Source organism: Mastacembelus armatus, chromosome 5 (assembly GCF_900324485.2).
Source record: "Mastacembelus armatus chromosome 5, fMasArm1.2, whole genome shotgun sequence".
Taxonomy (NCBI): Eukaryota; Metazoa; Chordata; class Actinopteri; order Synbranchiformes; family Mastacembelidae; genus Mastacembelus; species Mastacembelus armatus.
Genome location: NC_046637.1, coordinates 27,745,274 through 27,760,138, shown reverse-complemented (window position 1 = coordinate 27,760,138; position 14,865 = coordinate 27,745,274). Strand labels below are relative to the sequence as shown.

Below are 14,865 nucleotides of genomic sequence, written 5' to 3'. Positions count from 1 at the left end.
AGATTAGAGTACCAACACTGGCCATTGTTGTTGTACGCATTCCCATACTAACCCGGGTGATATTTTACTTAGTTACATTAAAGTTAAATTAAGGAGAAAAAAAAAAACTCAATGCTGATTTTTATTTTGTCAAAAACATCCAAGACATTTAACACACTTATCATGTGAAAACAAATTCTAAGGTTTAAAAGGAAACCATATGTGTGTGTGTGTGTGTTTAATGTGCAAGTATCTTCTGAAACATACATATGAACACAAGAAATGTGATTATTTATTGCTATTATTGGTCCTATATCTGCACGTTGCTCACTGAGCAACAGAATTCAATACATTTGCAGTCAAAGAGACACAACTTGTACGGACGATCCATAAATGAGATCTGACACAAATGCAGAAGTTAAAAATCAAAGCCAACAGCTTATTGTTCTGTGAGAAAGTTACTCAGAGTCATCTGTAATATCATCCTGATCCATGGCTTCCTCTCTGTGGATCTGCTTCCTTCGACCACAGTCGCTTGCCTAGAAAAACAGCAAAACTGTGTCAGACGCTGATCACTGGTTTGTTGGAGCACACTAACAGTTGACCAATGACTAGTTTTGTCAGTATTTTCTTATCAAAATGTTACAGAATCAAAACTATTTATTTTCTAAAGTCACATTTTTAGACACACTTGACATCTAATGTCAATATTTTGACTCTTAGCTAATTCTGACGATGTACCTCATCCTCTAACTGTTCCTGAGGCAGTGAATGCTCCTCCTGCTCCTCCTCCTCCTCCTCCTCATCATCATCATCATCTTCACTTCCTTGTGACCTCTGAGACAGAATCTCTTCACCCTGAAACATACAGTATATCACTGCTGTAAGCACTTCACTCTAAAGAGGCACGTTAACACAAGTCCAATAATGTCCTACCTGCAGGTTGCGATTCTTCAGGTTCCCCATCCAAAATGCCTCCTGGCAGTTGTTGAGCAACAGCATGGCCTTCACCCTGTACACAAACAGCTCGAGGCTCTTCTTTAAGGCTGGGACATGGTTGGTTAGGCTGGTATCCTGGTGAATCTGACCACCAACACATTATGACATGGCGTAGTTAACGAGCACCTCAGAATTAATATGTCAGACTGTCACAACAGCTGTGGTTGGCAACTCGAAGACTTGTGGATTTGCCACCAGTGCAGCAGAGAGATGTTCCCAAAAATAAAGTCAAATCAAAACAAACAAAACAAAACATCAGATGGGAATGAGCAAAGAAACTGTGTGACATGGTTTCTACCTTGGAATGTCCACACATGTAATGGAGCTGCCTGGTGCTGAGTTGACAGGTCTTCAGCAAACTCTGGACATCCTCCTTAAAGACAATAAAAATCACAGTCATTCATTTCCATTTGTCTAAATAACCACAACTTTAGTAAACTATATCTATATAGACTATATACAGTATAAACTATATATAATTAGGATTAGGTGAATTGGTTTTTGCTTAGGGACAAGGTAAATTATAATGTCACACTGCCATTTGACGGCTGTAGTTGAGAAGACTTCGTGCGTACCTTGTGTCTTTTGAAACTGAAGTCCAGTAGTGGCATCCCCAGCTTCAGGAAAGACTCCAGGAAAAGGCGACCATACTACCAATAGCAGCATTTACAGTCAGTTAATACAAAGCCACAGCAGACACAACAAAACGTGAACTAACGTGTCCCATGTGGAGCAGACCAACCTTAAGGCACACATTCAGCACTGGTCTGGAATCAAACACCTGTAACAACAGATTAAATAATCAAATTAAATACAGCAGGTGAGATAATGAACATTACACAAATCAAATCAAATCAAATTAAACAGGTTTGGGAACAGTAAATGAAAGTGATGAGACTGAATGATACTTTAACCTGCAGTGGAAAAACCCAAAACCTGTCCAGAGAGTGAACTAAATGCTGGACACAGTTTGGGTTACAGTCACAGGCAGTGTAGATTCACAGCCAATGAATATGCAGATAATGTACCTTGACTAAGTTCACCAGGATATGAAAATCTCTGACAGCCAAGTTCCATGTCAGCAGCTTCTCACTCTGAGCCTGAAGTAAAAAGAAACATGTCCATTAGAGGAACACACTCATTCTGCACTTTTAAATAAAGGTAAAGTTAACAACAGATCAGTATTTGCAAATGTTTACTAGTATGAATGAGTAGTATCTTATCGTTTTGTGCATCTGATTACGTTGAACTCCATGGAAATACATTGTACAGTGCGACACCTAGTGGCTGACCTCAGAGCTGTCATTGATTTTGCCTGCAGGAATCTTTCTGACAGCTTTTTCCAGCTCTGCCATCATCACTTTATAGAACACCAGGACTGTCTGCCTGAAGAGAAAAAGGAAAGTAATGGAACAAAGACAGCCAGAGTCATGATATGTCTCTTTGGCCTGTGATTTACTGGGATTAAAAACTAGCTGTGATGTCTGTGCTGGATGGCAGCAGCACATAGATCAGTTTAACTGTAATCAAAGACACTTATGAATAATCTCAAACTCTCAAGCAAATGTCCATTCTGTTCTAAAATACTGGAGCACAAAGAAAGATGGAGGTGAGGATCCACCTGCTGAGAGTGGGCCATGATGCTGAGCTCTCATCTTTTGACACTTTAAGCAGCTCGGAGATTCCTTCCTCAGCTATTTCCTCCACTGCCTTCAGAACATCATCCACGTGCTCCAGGTAAACGCTGCAGAGAGATGGGAAAAAGACAAACACTACATGAAACAAAAAGACAGAAGACATATAAACTATAAAATGTTTGTTAAAGGTTTCTACATTCTGGGTACATCAAAACCAACATGTGTGTAACAGGCTTCTGCATCTTGGTTGCTTCTATCAACTCCAGGCATTTTTTTTTTTAAGTTTTGTGCAGGAAGTTAATTAGTGACATATAAACGCACCTTAGAAGAGTGTGAAGCGCTTCATTAAATTTGTTCCCTCGCTCCTTCTCTCCGTTGGCCGTCACCCAGTTTTGGCTCAAGAAATGTTTGGCCAGGGAAGCTTCAAAGAACAACCAGCCAATTATTTCACAGTCTGCTGAACAGGAGATAAGAGGGTTTACATGAGGTGAAGATGTCAGACTGACCAATCTGCTGTCTGTAAGCAGCAGGGTTCCCTCCTCTCTCCGACACAGTGCACAGAAGCTGGGAGAGGCACAGCGCTGTGCTGAGATTGGGCATCGTGCTGCGCAGGTTCAGGAGGTACTCGAAGCTGTGTCTGAGCAAAACAAAGAAATAAAGCAAAGACACATCAATTAAACATTAATGAACAGTTCTGGTTCTGAGAGGTTCTGTATTGGTATTAAAACACATGATACACACAGCAGCTCTGTCCTCTCCTTTAGAGCCACATGCACTACTCACTTTACCAGCTGCTCCTGCGTCAGCTCAGCACCTCCTTCTTTGAGTCGTCCAGCCAAAACTCCCAGAGCTTTCTTCAGTAAACTCCGCTGAGCTGGCTGACGGAACCCAGACCTGAGAGGTACACACATACAAACGACACACAACAAATCAGGGGCTAAACTCAATGAGACACATTTCCAAGTAAACACTGCTCTGCCACTCCACAGTTCAGAGCTGGATGACGTCGAGGCCGAACGTCCTCACCAGCTGAAGGAGGCGTTGAGGACCTGCAGGAGCAGCTGGTAGACTGAGGACATCAGCTGGTGCTCCTGAGCATCTGTGGCAGGCCCATCCACAACACCGTTGTTCTCAGACAGCAGTGTCTGTGAAAACACACATCATGCAGTTAGGATGGGGATGGAGATGTTTCTTTCTCTCTGAACTCATGTTTGTGGGATTTTGTACTTGAAAATAGTTGTGGCTGTTTTCCAGGTGTGAGCAAAGGGCAGGCAGCAGCTGGACACAGCAGGAAGCAATATCCTTAGAGCTCCTTTGTTGTAGGTGTGAGAAGCCCACACTTTTGTCACTCCTTCCCTGCACAGAGAAAAAAATATATTCTATCAATATGTATAATATGAATTACTGCTTTATAAAGTTATAAATAAATTAACTCTCAAAAATTCACAAATTCTTTGTGCAAATGCCACAAACATGCAACGTTAAATCAAAAGTTCTGATCCGTGTTTATCACTTGAGCTCTCACTCTATTTTTTCATTATAGTTAGCTTCTTTCTGTACCTTCAGGAACGGGGCTCTCTTGGCAGGGCCAGCTGTGAGGCTGAACTCCAGTTTGCGAAGCATGTCTTCCAGTAGGAAGACCAGCTCAGCAGGACCCAGCACAACCTCCTCCCGCTCCTTAATCAGGAGAGAATATTAAGGAGGTACGTATATAACTATATAACTGAGTTTGTGTTGCTTCCCTTACCTTGGTTTGAAGTTCAGAGTCTAGCAGTGTGCGGGAGAGCAAGCCACACTGCAGCACACTCAGCACCTCTACGTCCAGTTCCCTGAAAAACTGTCTGTAGGACCCCAGACTGACCCCTTGCCGGACGTCCTTTTCTTTTTCCTTCTCCGGCTGATCCTATTAGCACAAGCAGAATCAATTTTTGCTTGTTCTTTAGCTTGTTCACATTAAAAAAGATGAATGTGGGGCTGAGGTTTACCTGCTGAGTTTCATCTGCCTCAGTCACCTCCTCAAGCTGAGAGATGCTTTCTGAGGAATTCTTACCAGGGGCTTTCCTCTTCCTCCCTGCACCATCTAAACAACATATGAGAGTTAGATATTCACACAAATGCTAATGCTTTATTACTGATGCTTTATTACTGATGCTTTATTACTGAAGCTTTATTACTGATGCTTTATTACTGATGCTTTATTACTGATGCTTTATTACTGATGCTTTATTACTGATGCTTTATTTAGAGTGTTTGGTTTCATCCACACAAAAACAGAATAAATATCCTCTGTGATGCGTGGTTACCTTTCTTCGCCTTGTTCACAGGCGCGATGGTGCTTAGTGAAACTCCTTCTACGCTTTCTCCATCAAAGTTAGCAATAGGTGGAACAAAGCCAGGTGTTGCTGAAATGTAAAGTAAAGAAAGGGCATATAATTTCATTGACCATCAGTCGAATTGACACCACGGGGCTTCACTGAAAACTGAAAGAATAAAAACACACCAGCCAAAGCCTTTTCCAGCAAGGTGTGAAGGTAGGTGATGTTCTGCAGACGGGTCAGCACTTTAATCTTCATCTCAATCTCCGTTTGCTTACAAAATGCATTAATGACCTACCACACAGCAGGAGTAAGACACGGTTTTAGTCACACATCTACTTTTAAGAAAAGCTTCGTCCAAATCAGTCTATTTGCCAACATAATGCAGTTACCTCTCTGAACCAGTTGATGGCGTGAAAGAGCAAAGAACAGAGGAACTCCCTCTCGGTTTTTGACAGGCTCTCTATTTTCTCTACTACATCCATGTCTGTTAGGATCAGAGGGCAGCCTGCCGTGCAGCAAATGAAACAGACACACAGACGTAAATGACTTTGCAGACACAGGAAAGAGAACAACACGGAAGAGTTTGAACTTCCTCTTCCTCACCCAGCAGACCGTCGATCTCCTCAAGGTCTCCCTGATGTTGCTTCTCCTCACACAGTCTCAGGAGGCGAAAAAATGGAGACAGGCAGAGAGCAGACACTCGCCTGCACAAAACATGAAATTGTAAAACTGACTATATTGCAGGTGAAAACACCATTGATTCAATTATTCTGTGGTCATACATCCCAACTGGTTAAAGGGGGAGTGGCATGACTGACTTGTCTGCCTTCTTGCTTTGACTCTGCTGCTCTGCTTTGCTCTGGATGTCTGTGGCCAGCAGAGGCAGCAGGTTGATGGCAATGCATGCCTGACTCTCATCCTCCTCCAGGTTGTACATCACGCGGGCTGGGAAGGGCAAGGACCTAAGACACGCAGGCAGGAGTGAATAATGGCACAAGCTATAGGAATGAATAATTCTCACTATGACGAGAATAAATGCTGCCGTCCATCACTAACCCTGTTATTTCCGGCCCCACATCCACCACAAAGTCATTCTGAAAGTCACTGAGGACACTCTGTGCAATCTGTTCCTGCACCGGTGGGTCCAGGGTAGAGCTCAGGATCAGATTGGCCAGTTCATCGTAGTACAGAGCAGCAGCCTCAGGTGAGCTTTCACTGCTCGACTTCACCAGCTCCAACAGGCCTGTCACCTGTAACAAGCCAAACACACGTAAATGTTTTTACAACAAAAAAACAAAAAATGAACTGTAACTGTGGACTGTAGTCAGAATTTTAGCTGTTTTCAACACACAAACAAAATAAATTAAAATACACATATATTGTTTTCTATGGTCCAGATTAATAAAGTACTTCTTTTATCCCTATAAATACAAAAAAAGAAACCCCACAGACTAAAATGTTTATGCTAGAGTCACACTGTTGGCTGTAACTGTTGTAATGGCTAATATGTACCTGTCTGAATGTCTCTGAGGGTAACGACTCAGTCTGGGTCTCCTTCGCTTTAGGCCTGGATGGGGCCAGAGAGGGTGATCAGCACACAGAGAAAAATCAAAGAATAAATATGATAAATGCTGCTTGGCTATGAAACATAACCCTCACCTACAAGCCCCCATGCTGCCTATAACCATGACAGCACCAATGATGCCAATACGCTTGTACTTGGGCACGGTGCTGGAGAGCTGTTTGCGGATCACGATGTGCATGTCGTCCTGAGGGGGGGAAGAAACAAATGAGAGCTACTGTCAGTGTGTGAAAGATGACAAAGAAGAGGTGGAAAACATGTGAACATGCTGAAATGTGTGACTGCACCTGGATGTGAGACCCTTGCTGCTGCCGTCCAAAAGCCAGTCTGCTCAGGAGGTGGAAGAGTCTGCGGATCTGCTGGGGCGTGAGGTTGTCCATGTAGTCCAGGATTCCCTGTATCAAGTACAATCCTCAGTCACATCATAAAGCAAACACAATAACACGATAACAAATTGTTTCAAGGTGTTTCCAGTTCGTATAATAGCAGATAGTTGAATCACATGCTTACCTTGACAAAAACAGCATAGACAGCCATTTCTGAGGGTTTTTCTGTAACCAGGCCACAGAGCAGCTCCAGAGCCATGTCAACCTCACCGCCCACACCACTGCACACATGGGTCACTAAAGAGCCCACCACCTCCTGTGAAACATGACATGGGACAGAAATTACTTCAGTGCACACACATATATATATATATATATATATAAATAAAACAAAAAAACACAAAATGCTTATGCACATGAGTCTGGCCTGAACCCACCTGCTGGCAGTATGAATCAAACACAGTGAATGAATGTCTGTACATGTGTCCACCAAAAGGCACCACACAAGGGTCAGGGGAGCGCAACAAACACTGAGCCAAAGCCAGGATAGAGGAGAAATACCCTCGCATGACCTACAATAAAGTGATAATAAAATAAATACAAATAAATATCTATTGAATTATTAATAATAAAAGAATTACAGTCAGCACAAAACAAAATATTCCACTGTGCTCCCTTGTTTATACAAACTCTTTAAGTTTGCATGCCTGCAGACTGACCCACCTGAGAATAGTCCCTGAAGGTCTTCTGTAGCAGAGCCTCCTGGATCAGTCCAGTCCGCACTTTGAGCTTCAGCACCCTCTCTGCCCCCCGGCGGCTCTGGTTGGCGTTTGTGGAGTGGAGGATGAACAGCACCAGCAGATCTATTACCTGAAAGGACACAGTAGTTCAGAAAAGCATAAACAGTCAAATCAGTCACATTCACACAGATATAATGCATAAATAAAAAAAAAAAGACAATGACGTGACATTCACCTTATGGTCATCCGCTTCATCCACAGACTCTATTGCCTGTTGGAAAACAGAAAAACCTAAATAAGCAATAAAGATATAAAGAGGTCAAAAGCAAGAGGACTTAAAATAAAAATAAATCTTCCACCTTGAGCCAAGCCTCAGAAATAGTTTTCTGGAATCGCACTGCAGACTTGATGGCATCTAATACCAATGCAACGCTGTCCTGGCTGCTGCAGGGTGCTGGTGTGGACGCGGACCTGCTCCAAAACCACAACAATTACTTTAAATGACCAGAAATATAATATAAAGAAAGTACTGATCTGCTTTAAAATAAGTTCCTGGCTACACGCATTGACTAGTTGTGACTGAACTGGAACCAGCGTCGTCTTACACTGCTGCCCCTTTGCTCTTCATGCGGCTCTGTGAGGCCTGCAGCACTGGAGGAAGAACACACTGCTCCAGTTCCAGCTTCTTACGAATATTATGCACCACCTACAGACAGGAAAACACACACCATGTTGCTTGATTTTGAAGATAAAGGTGTAAGAATTAGCGCAGTTACTTTATTATGCATTTTAAATGTAACACGCTGTGAACACGAGATCTAACCTCATATGCATCAGAGGCTGAGACGGAGTGAAAGATGAACTTCACCATCACAGGCAGGTCCTCCAGTTTCACAGCAGCCAGCGTGGACATGACTGCTCCACGAACCTGAGGTAACAGACAGCAACAGACATATAACATACAATAGTCCTTTATTATTTCACAAACAATAAGCACAGTCACACGTGTGTGTGTGTTCGTACTACCTCGGTCAGTAATGAGGCACTGAGGCTAAGACTAGAGAGGGCATCCAGAATGGGGACAGTCAACTGAGTGTTCTCCTGGAGTAAAGAGCTACAGAGAACAGTGATGAGAAACCTCAGACACACAACATGAACCACAGATCCAGAGTGGACATTTACTGTCCATACTTGAGTTCGCCGGCTACGTCATTGTGCTGGGAGTCTTCCAATATCTCTGGCAGACTGGTGATGATGTCCCGCTGAACATCCACAGGTGCCACTGACACCAGCTCCATGAGCTTAGCTGCCAACTCCTGCAAATACAGAACAGGCCCGAAAACAGGGCAGCAGAAAATAAGACGTTGCTGGTTAGAAATTAGATGAAGAAGAAAAACACGGTTAGAGCCCTATAGTTGAACAGATGAGGAAAAACAAACACCTTAAAACTTTCAGCTGAACAAGTAACCAAACCTATCAGCACAGAAATGACTACCTTGCTGTCTACAATCCTGTCAAGCCATTTGAGCTGGTTAATAATTATGCGTGGAATACTGAGTCCTCCATCCCCAGTGCTGTGAGGGAATAGAACAAGATGACATTTAGAAAAATAAAACGGGAGGAAAAAAATCATGGAAATGCTAGAATGTGAACTCATATTAAAAACTGACCCATCCAACATAAATTCAGGAAGTTTCTCGAGTAAGGTGTTAATGACGAGAGTCTGTGTCAAAGAGAAAAGCATATTCAGGATTTGTGGGAGATACGCCTGTATATGTACAGATTTCGCACAATACTCATTTGCATGTGTGATAACAGCTGTCAAAAAAAAAAAAAAAAAAATCTTACCTGCAGCATCTCAATCCCCAACAACATGCGGAACAGACTTTCCTGGAAAGTGCTGACAGAACTACAACAGACGGGAAAACAAGTCAGTATGTTAAACCCCTGACATCCACTTAGTCAGGCTCGTAGCTGCGACTTCTATAAATTGAAGAGCAGCTCGAAGTAACGTCTATGGCACTTTGTGTTTTAGTAGCTGTTACCAGGCGTCTCCATCAGACAAGTGTGGAACACATGGAAGGAGGCAGTTCCTAAACCTCTCAGGATCCTCCATATGAGTCTCCAATCCTGCGATGAATTCCTGTATAACCTGAACCATGAAATATCAGTGAACTACAACTGTCTCATGCCATGTGTGTTGATTTTATTTATGTGTCTAAGGATGAGGCGGATGCTTACCCCAGGGTACCTGGGACTCTTCTGTAATTGTTGCTGGATCCTTTTTTGGAAAACGACTTGGTCCACAGCTGAAGGGGGAAAAGGAAAAATCAGAAAAAGCTGAAGTGGGAACAAGGATACTGATACTGTGGGGTACTGTCCTGCTACACCTGAATTTAGGATGTTTACCGATCTCATTGGACGCGCCACCTTGTTTCAAAGTGACACCTGCCTCTCTGAGAAACACAGCAAATACACTCTGACTGGTCTCTTCTGCAGCAGCTTCCTTAGGATGGCGAACAGTGCTGCGGCTCCTCTTTGCCTCTGTGGAGAGAAGATTTTCAAAACAGCAGGTTTCTCAGATACAGCTGTAGAGGTTGACCGATACATCAGCTGGTGTATTGGGCTGATATTTGCAGTTTTTAAACAATCGGCCGGCGCTGGAGTGTTTAGGCTGATTTTTGTTCAGGCACTTGTGGGCAGCCAATTTCTACAGACCACGTGACTGACGTGCCCCAGCAGCACAGAGCTGGGAGGCACACTGCTGCCAACTTAGCGACTTTAGCGAGTATTCAGATGCTTCTAGTCAAAGCAGGAGATGTTCACTGCTCCACAGTCCAGACTGCAAATCACACGTTTGAAGCTGCTCATTTTCTGACATTGCCATTGACAGTTTTATCTAATGTCTCTTTTTGGTCCATTTAGATTGCTGATGTACATTGTGCACACAAAAAAATTAAAAATGTTATGGTTAAGAATTTTCATGTTTTACTGTGACTCGTAAGTGGACCATAAGGTTAAAAACAAAACCAGACTCAGGAAAACTAAAAAACAACAACAAAAAAAACCTAAGTAACTCCACCAGAGTGTCTGTGTTGGTCTCTTTGCAAATTCTTTGCCTTGAGTATTCATTTAATTACTATCACTGAGATATTCAGTAGAATACTCGACTCCAAAAATGATCGATAGCTGCAGCCCTAATTACTTCTAATGTTCTGTTCAGATGAGAAGGCAGGGAAGCAACTTGAATTGAAACACTCCTTGAATGTATGTGTCTGATTTAACAGTTAAACCACTAAACAAATGTCACATAGTTTATCTCCCTAAAATGAAAAATCGGCCTCAAATAATCGGCCCTGCTTATCGGCCATAGCAAAACAAAATATCGGTCGATGTTCGTCAGTGTATCAGTGGTCAATGAAGAGATTATACATTGTATATAGTTACATACATTATATATAGTCACATACATTATATATAGTCACATACATTATATATACAATGTCTATACTGAGAGTACAGTGGGAAACAGGCCGTGCGCCTATAGACGTTACTGTGACGTTACGGTAAAGTGTAACTTACTGGCGGTCGGCGCTTCTCTTCCTGTGTCCGCAGATGTGCGACGCTTCTTGCGCATCATGTTAGAAAGTGGCCGGTTCGGCAGCCACAGCAACAAACAAGCTGAGGTCGCTTTAGGTAGCGGCGAACTGGACTCGGAACCTTTCACACAAAAAGACGTAAAAACCACGTCCACCAACTGTGACGCCAAACGTAACGTAAGTATGTAGAGTAGCTAAATATGCAGGTTGACACCGAGGTTGTGTCGTTTTGCTGAATAACGACAAAACTGACGACGGTCACAAGTAAAAATGACAAAACAAACTTCCCGCGCCAATATGCTTTTTCCGTCACCGACGTCACATCCTCTTCCTGTAGTTTATTTTAGCAACGGGGCGGAAACTACCGGACTACAAATAAATACCCGTATGCTTGCGATGAAATACAGTTAAAACTGTCCAAGAGAGTCCGACTGATAACTACAGAATATGTCATACGGGCTGTAAACACGGGGCGGGGCTAAGACTCTCCTCTCCGGGATACGCCGTGTACGAAAACAGGTGCAACCCCAGAGACGTTAGTGTCTGCGCAACAACATCGAAGAGTAAACAAGTTATCGAGATGTTTCAGTTCTTCCTGCGTCCGCCTTCGCCTTGCGAACCGCTTTGCTCTTTATCGACCCAATTTCATTGTAAAAGACTACGTGTGTTAGAAGCAGCGACTCTAAAACATTTAAAACAAGTTTATTTGCAGACAGTGGAATTAATAAAATGACTCAAGCTGTGAGGTATAAAGTAAAAAATAGTAAATTAGACTAATACAATAATGACATGTATAAAATACAAATTCTGGAGTTAAATTAATTATAATATTTGCAAATGCCCCGCCGGTGGCAGGGCCAACCAGAGATGGCTATTTAAAGACCTAACGTATTAAAAAAAATAAAGTATCAAGTATCTTTCTAATCTGGAAACTACATGTTGACATAGGCTGTGATGTTATTTACCAGTGAGAATAATGAACCTAATGAATCTAACACTGTTAACAGGTGCAACACAGAGAGAGATATCACAAAGCTAAGCAGCAATAAGCAATAATATCATTATCATAATATCATAACCATTAATGTTATTGGGCTTTTCCTGCTTTGACCAGTCAAAATGTGCTTCAGCTTTGAAAAGGCTCGTTAGTTAAATAACCTATATCTTCTCTGTGGGTGTCCAGGGCCTTTGAATTTATGCGACAGAGACAAACATTTAAATTATTAACAAAATTAAAGTCAAACAACAAAAAATACCGAGTGAAAAATATTCAAAATAAAAGATTATTCCCTTCAGAAACTCAAATGTTTAAATGTCTATTGAACATACCTTTATTATCTTTGCGCTCTCATGTTGAATTAATGCCATGGCGCACTGGAGCTTCATACTGGGCGTCCCGCAGGCTCCTGGGTGTGAACTATCTTGCCAGCTAAGTAATACACGCTCTTTGGTCATGTTTTAAAGCTGGTCTCCGGACCCCGAAGGACTCAGACTGACGCTCACACCTGAAGCGACACCTGACAATGGCCCGGAAGTTTTACGAGCTCACCGCCAAACTGTTAACAGGAGAAACGTTTAGTTTCTCCTCCCTGCAGGGCAAAGTGGTCCTCATTGAGAATGTGGCGTCTCTCTGAGGAACGACCACCAGGGATTACACCCAGATGAACGAGCTCCACGACCGCTACGCCAGCAAGGGGCTTGTGATACTGGGAGTGCCCTGCAACCAGTTCGGCCATCAGGTGGGGAGATCAGCGTCATTTCTCCGACATGTGCTCTTTGGTTCCTTTTTTAGGGGCCTACTTGGTTTATTATTGTGCTTCTGATATTGGAATTTAAAATGAGGAAAATTCATATTAACTGTGATAACTATTTATGCAACAGATGGTAATGGATTTAATGAACTAGACTTATGGTGAAATATGAAATGTGCACCTTAAATTCAGGACTAATAGTAGCTCATGAAAGTGATAGCTGCTGTGAGCAGTTCGCAGCAATGAGGAAAGAGGAAACTGAGGTGGGTGGTTTGCACTTTTTTTTTTTTTTTTTTTTTTTTAAAACATTAACATGTCCCTTGTGTATATGACTGGAGCCCCTCGCCTGTTATTAACACACACACACACACAATAACAAAAAGATACTTATGAGCTGAGTTCACAGGCAAACCTGCTTCTTATTGAAAGAAGGAAGTGGAACTGTCAGTGGGGACAGGAGTGATTTGAGCACCAGAATGGATTAGTCATCAGATTATGAATCAGTAAAGCATCAAATCATTTCTGTCATTACTTTCTATTGTTACGAACAAGAAAAGCCTGTGCTGTAATTGTGAAGCTGGACTGCAGGGCCAGTCTTGTCTACGGGGCCAGTCTCCTGTAAGTGCTGCACCCCAGAGTGTAATAACTGACTAAAGTGTTTCCAGGGACAATCACAACAGTCAACATTTTAATAATGAATTCAATGTCTGCTTCCCACCTGGTCATAGGTATTTACCATTAATTAAAACTTTGTTGCAAATTTGAGACAATGCTTTTTTTTTTTTTTTTTATATATACAACAGGACTTAACTCTATAATCTACCCATTCAGGAGAACTGCAAGAATGAAGAAATCCTTGTGTCTCTGAAGTATGTCCGTCCTGGAAATGGCTTTGAGCCAAAGTTTCAGCTCCTGGAGAAGGTGGATGTGAACGGGAAAGATGCTCACCCTTTGTTTGCGTTCCTGAGGGAAAAGCTCCCATTCCCCAGCGACGAGCCGGCCGCCCTGATGACCGACCCAAAGTTCATCATCTGGAGCCCAGTCTGCAGGAACGACGTGTCCTGGAACTTTGAGAAGTTCCTCATCGGGCCTGACGGAGTGCCGTTCAAGCGTTACAGCAGGAGGTTCCTCACCAGCGACATCGAGGGAGACATCAAGAAGCTCCTCAACCAGGCAAACTAAGGAACGGCCTCTAAAATGTTGTTCAACCGTCCTGCAGCATCCACTTGCACTAACTATCCTTCCAGCACTATGCCAACGTGTGTAACCTTCAGTTTATCTAGATAAACACTTTGTGCTTTATTCTCCCTCCAGAGCTTCTGCAGATGGTGTACGACGCTTTTCCAGACCAGCTGTGCTCTCTTGTGCACAATGACTGTGTTCCCTTTTCTTTTACTACATGAAGGTGTCCTCCGAAACCAAGCCGTAAGGAGGGTGCCTGATGAAATGTAAAAGGGTGAACGTCTCAGCTTCATTGGGTGCACGTACAGCACTGCCGTGGTCTGATGTATTGAAATGAGCAATAAATGCATTTCTCAAATATTTGACTGGCTCTGAATGAATTATTTTAAGTTTACATCATTTCATCCAAACAAGTTTTGACGTCAACACTGACAGTTTGGATGAACTGTTCGTTCTAAACTCAAGGACGAAAGCTAAATTCAAACTGCATCCTTCAACCTTGTACACTGGCCCTGTTACACACTTCCAACCAGACAAAAAGGTTAGTAAGTCAAATCATAGGCTTGCACACAGCTGCACTGTGATTACTGCCTGTACCTCACTACAGATCACAGGTCATATTGCAACCCGTCAGCATAAATGGCATGTAATTAAGGTTGTATCGTCAGCACATAGATATGGTTTTGCAATACACAGACAATTCCTAACTGATACTAAACTGAAGGCTGCTCTTATTTTCCGTGGGAACAAGT

At 42.6% G+C, this 14,865-nt stretch overlaps 2 protein-coding genes across 2 annotated transcripts; one reads left to right on the top strand and one right to left on the bottom strand.

Annotated features, from left to right (window-relative positions):
- Positions 1-243: 243 nt before the first annotated feature.
- Positions 244-11,626, bottom strand: fancd2 (FA complementation group D2). Its single transcript, XM_026308076.1, has 42 exons — positions 11,164-11,626; positions 9,991-10,125; positions 9,823-9,890; positions 9,627-9,733; positions 9,430-9,490; positions 9,252-9,304; positions 9,077-9,155; positions 8,773-8,897; positions 8,608-8,695; positions 8,405-8,509; positions 8,187-8,287; positions 7,941-8,052; positions 7,817-7,852; positions 7,565-7,711; positions 7,279-7,413; positions 7,026-7,157; positions 6,803-6,910; positions 6,593-6,702; positions 6,446-6,500; positions 5,990-6,183; positions 5,752-5,895; positions 5,537-5,637; positions 5,323-5,438; positions 5,116-5,224; positions 4,919-5,017; positions 4,601-4,695; positions 4,363-4,518; positions 4,176-4,292; positions 3,843-3,971; positions 3,642-3,760; positions 3,399-3,509; positions 3,122-3,252; positions 2,937-3,036; positions 2,600-2,722; positions 2,271-2,364; positions 2,007-2,078; positions 1,721-1,759; positions 1,554-1,628; positions 1,277-1,351; positions 916-1,062; positions 721-837; positions 244-518 (listed from the first exon to the last, which is right to left on the bottom strand). The coding sequence occupies exons 1-42, from the start codon at positions 11,219-11,221 to the stop codon at positions 438-440; spliced, it is 4,359 nt and encodes a 1,452-aa protein (XP_026163861.1). The 5' UTR covers positions 11,222-11,626; the 3' UTR covers positions 244-437.
- A 1,015-nt stretch (positions 11,627-12,641) lies between these two features.
- Positions 12,642-14,475, top strand: gpx1b (glutathione peroxidase 1b). Its single transcript, XM_026307917.2, has 2 exons — positions 12,642-12,919; positions 13,763-14,475. Exons 1-2 carry the CDS (start codon positions 12,704-12,706, stop codon positions 14,111-14,113), a joined length of 567 nt encoding a protein of 188 aa, XP_026163702.1. The 5' UTR covers positions 12,642-12,703; the 3' UTR covers positions 14,114-14,475.
- The last annotated feature ends 390 nt before the right edge of the window (positions 14,476-14,865 follow it).

Coding starts and splice junctions, on each gene's coding strand:
- fancd2 (XM_026308076.1), bottom strand. CDS start 11,221: ATGATGCGCAAGAAGCGTCGCACATCTGCGGACACAGGAAGAGAAGCG. Junction 6,703..6,802: donor AGCAAGGGTCTCACATCCAG/GTGCAGTCACAC, acceptor TCCCCCCCTCAG/GACGACATGCACATCGTGAT. Junction 1,063..1,276: donor ACATGTGTGGACATTCCAAG/GTAGAAACCATG, acceptor GTTGGTGGTCAG/ATTCACCAGGATACCAGCCT.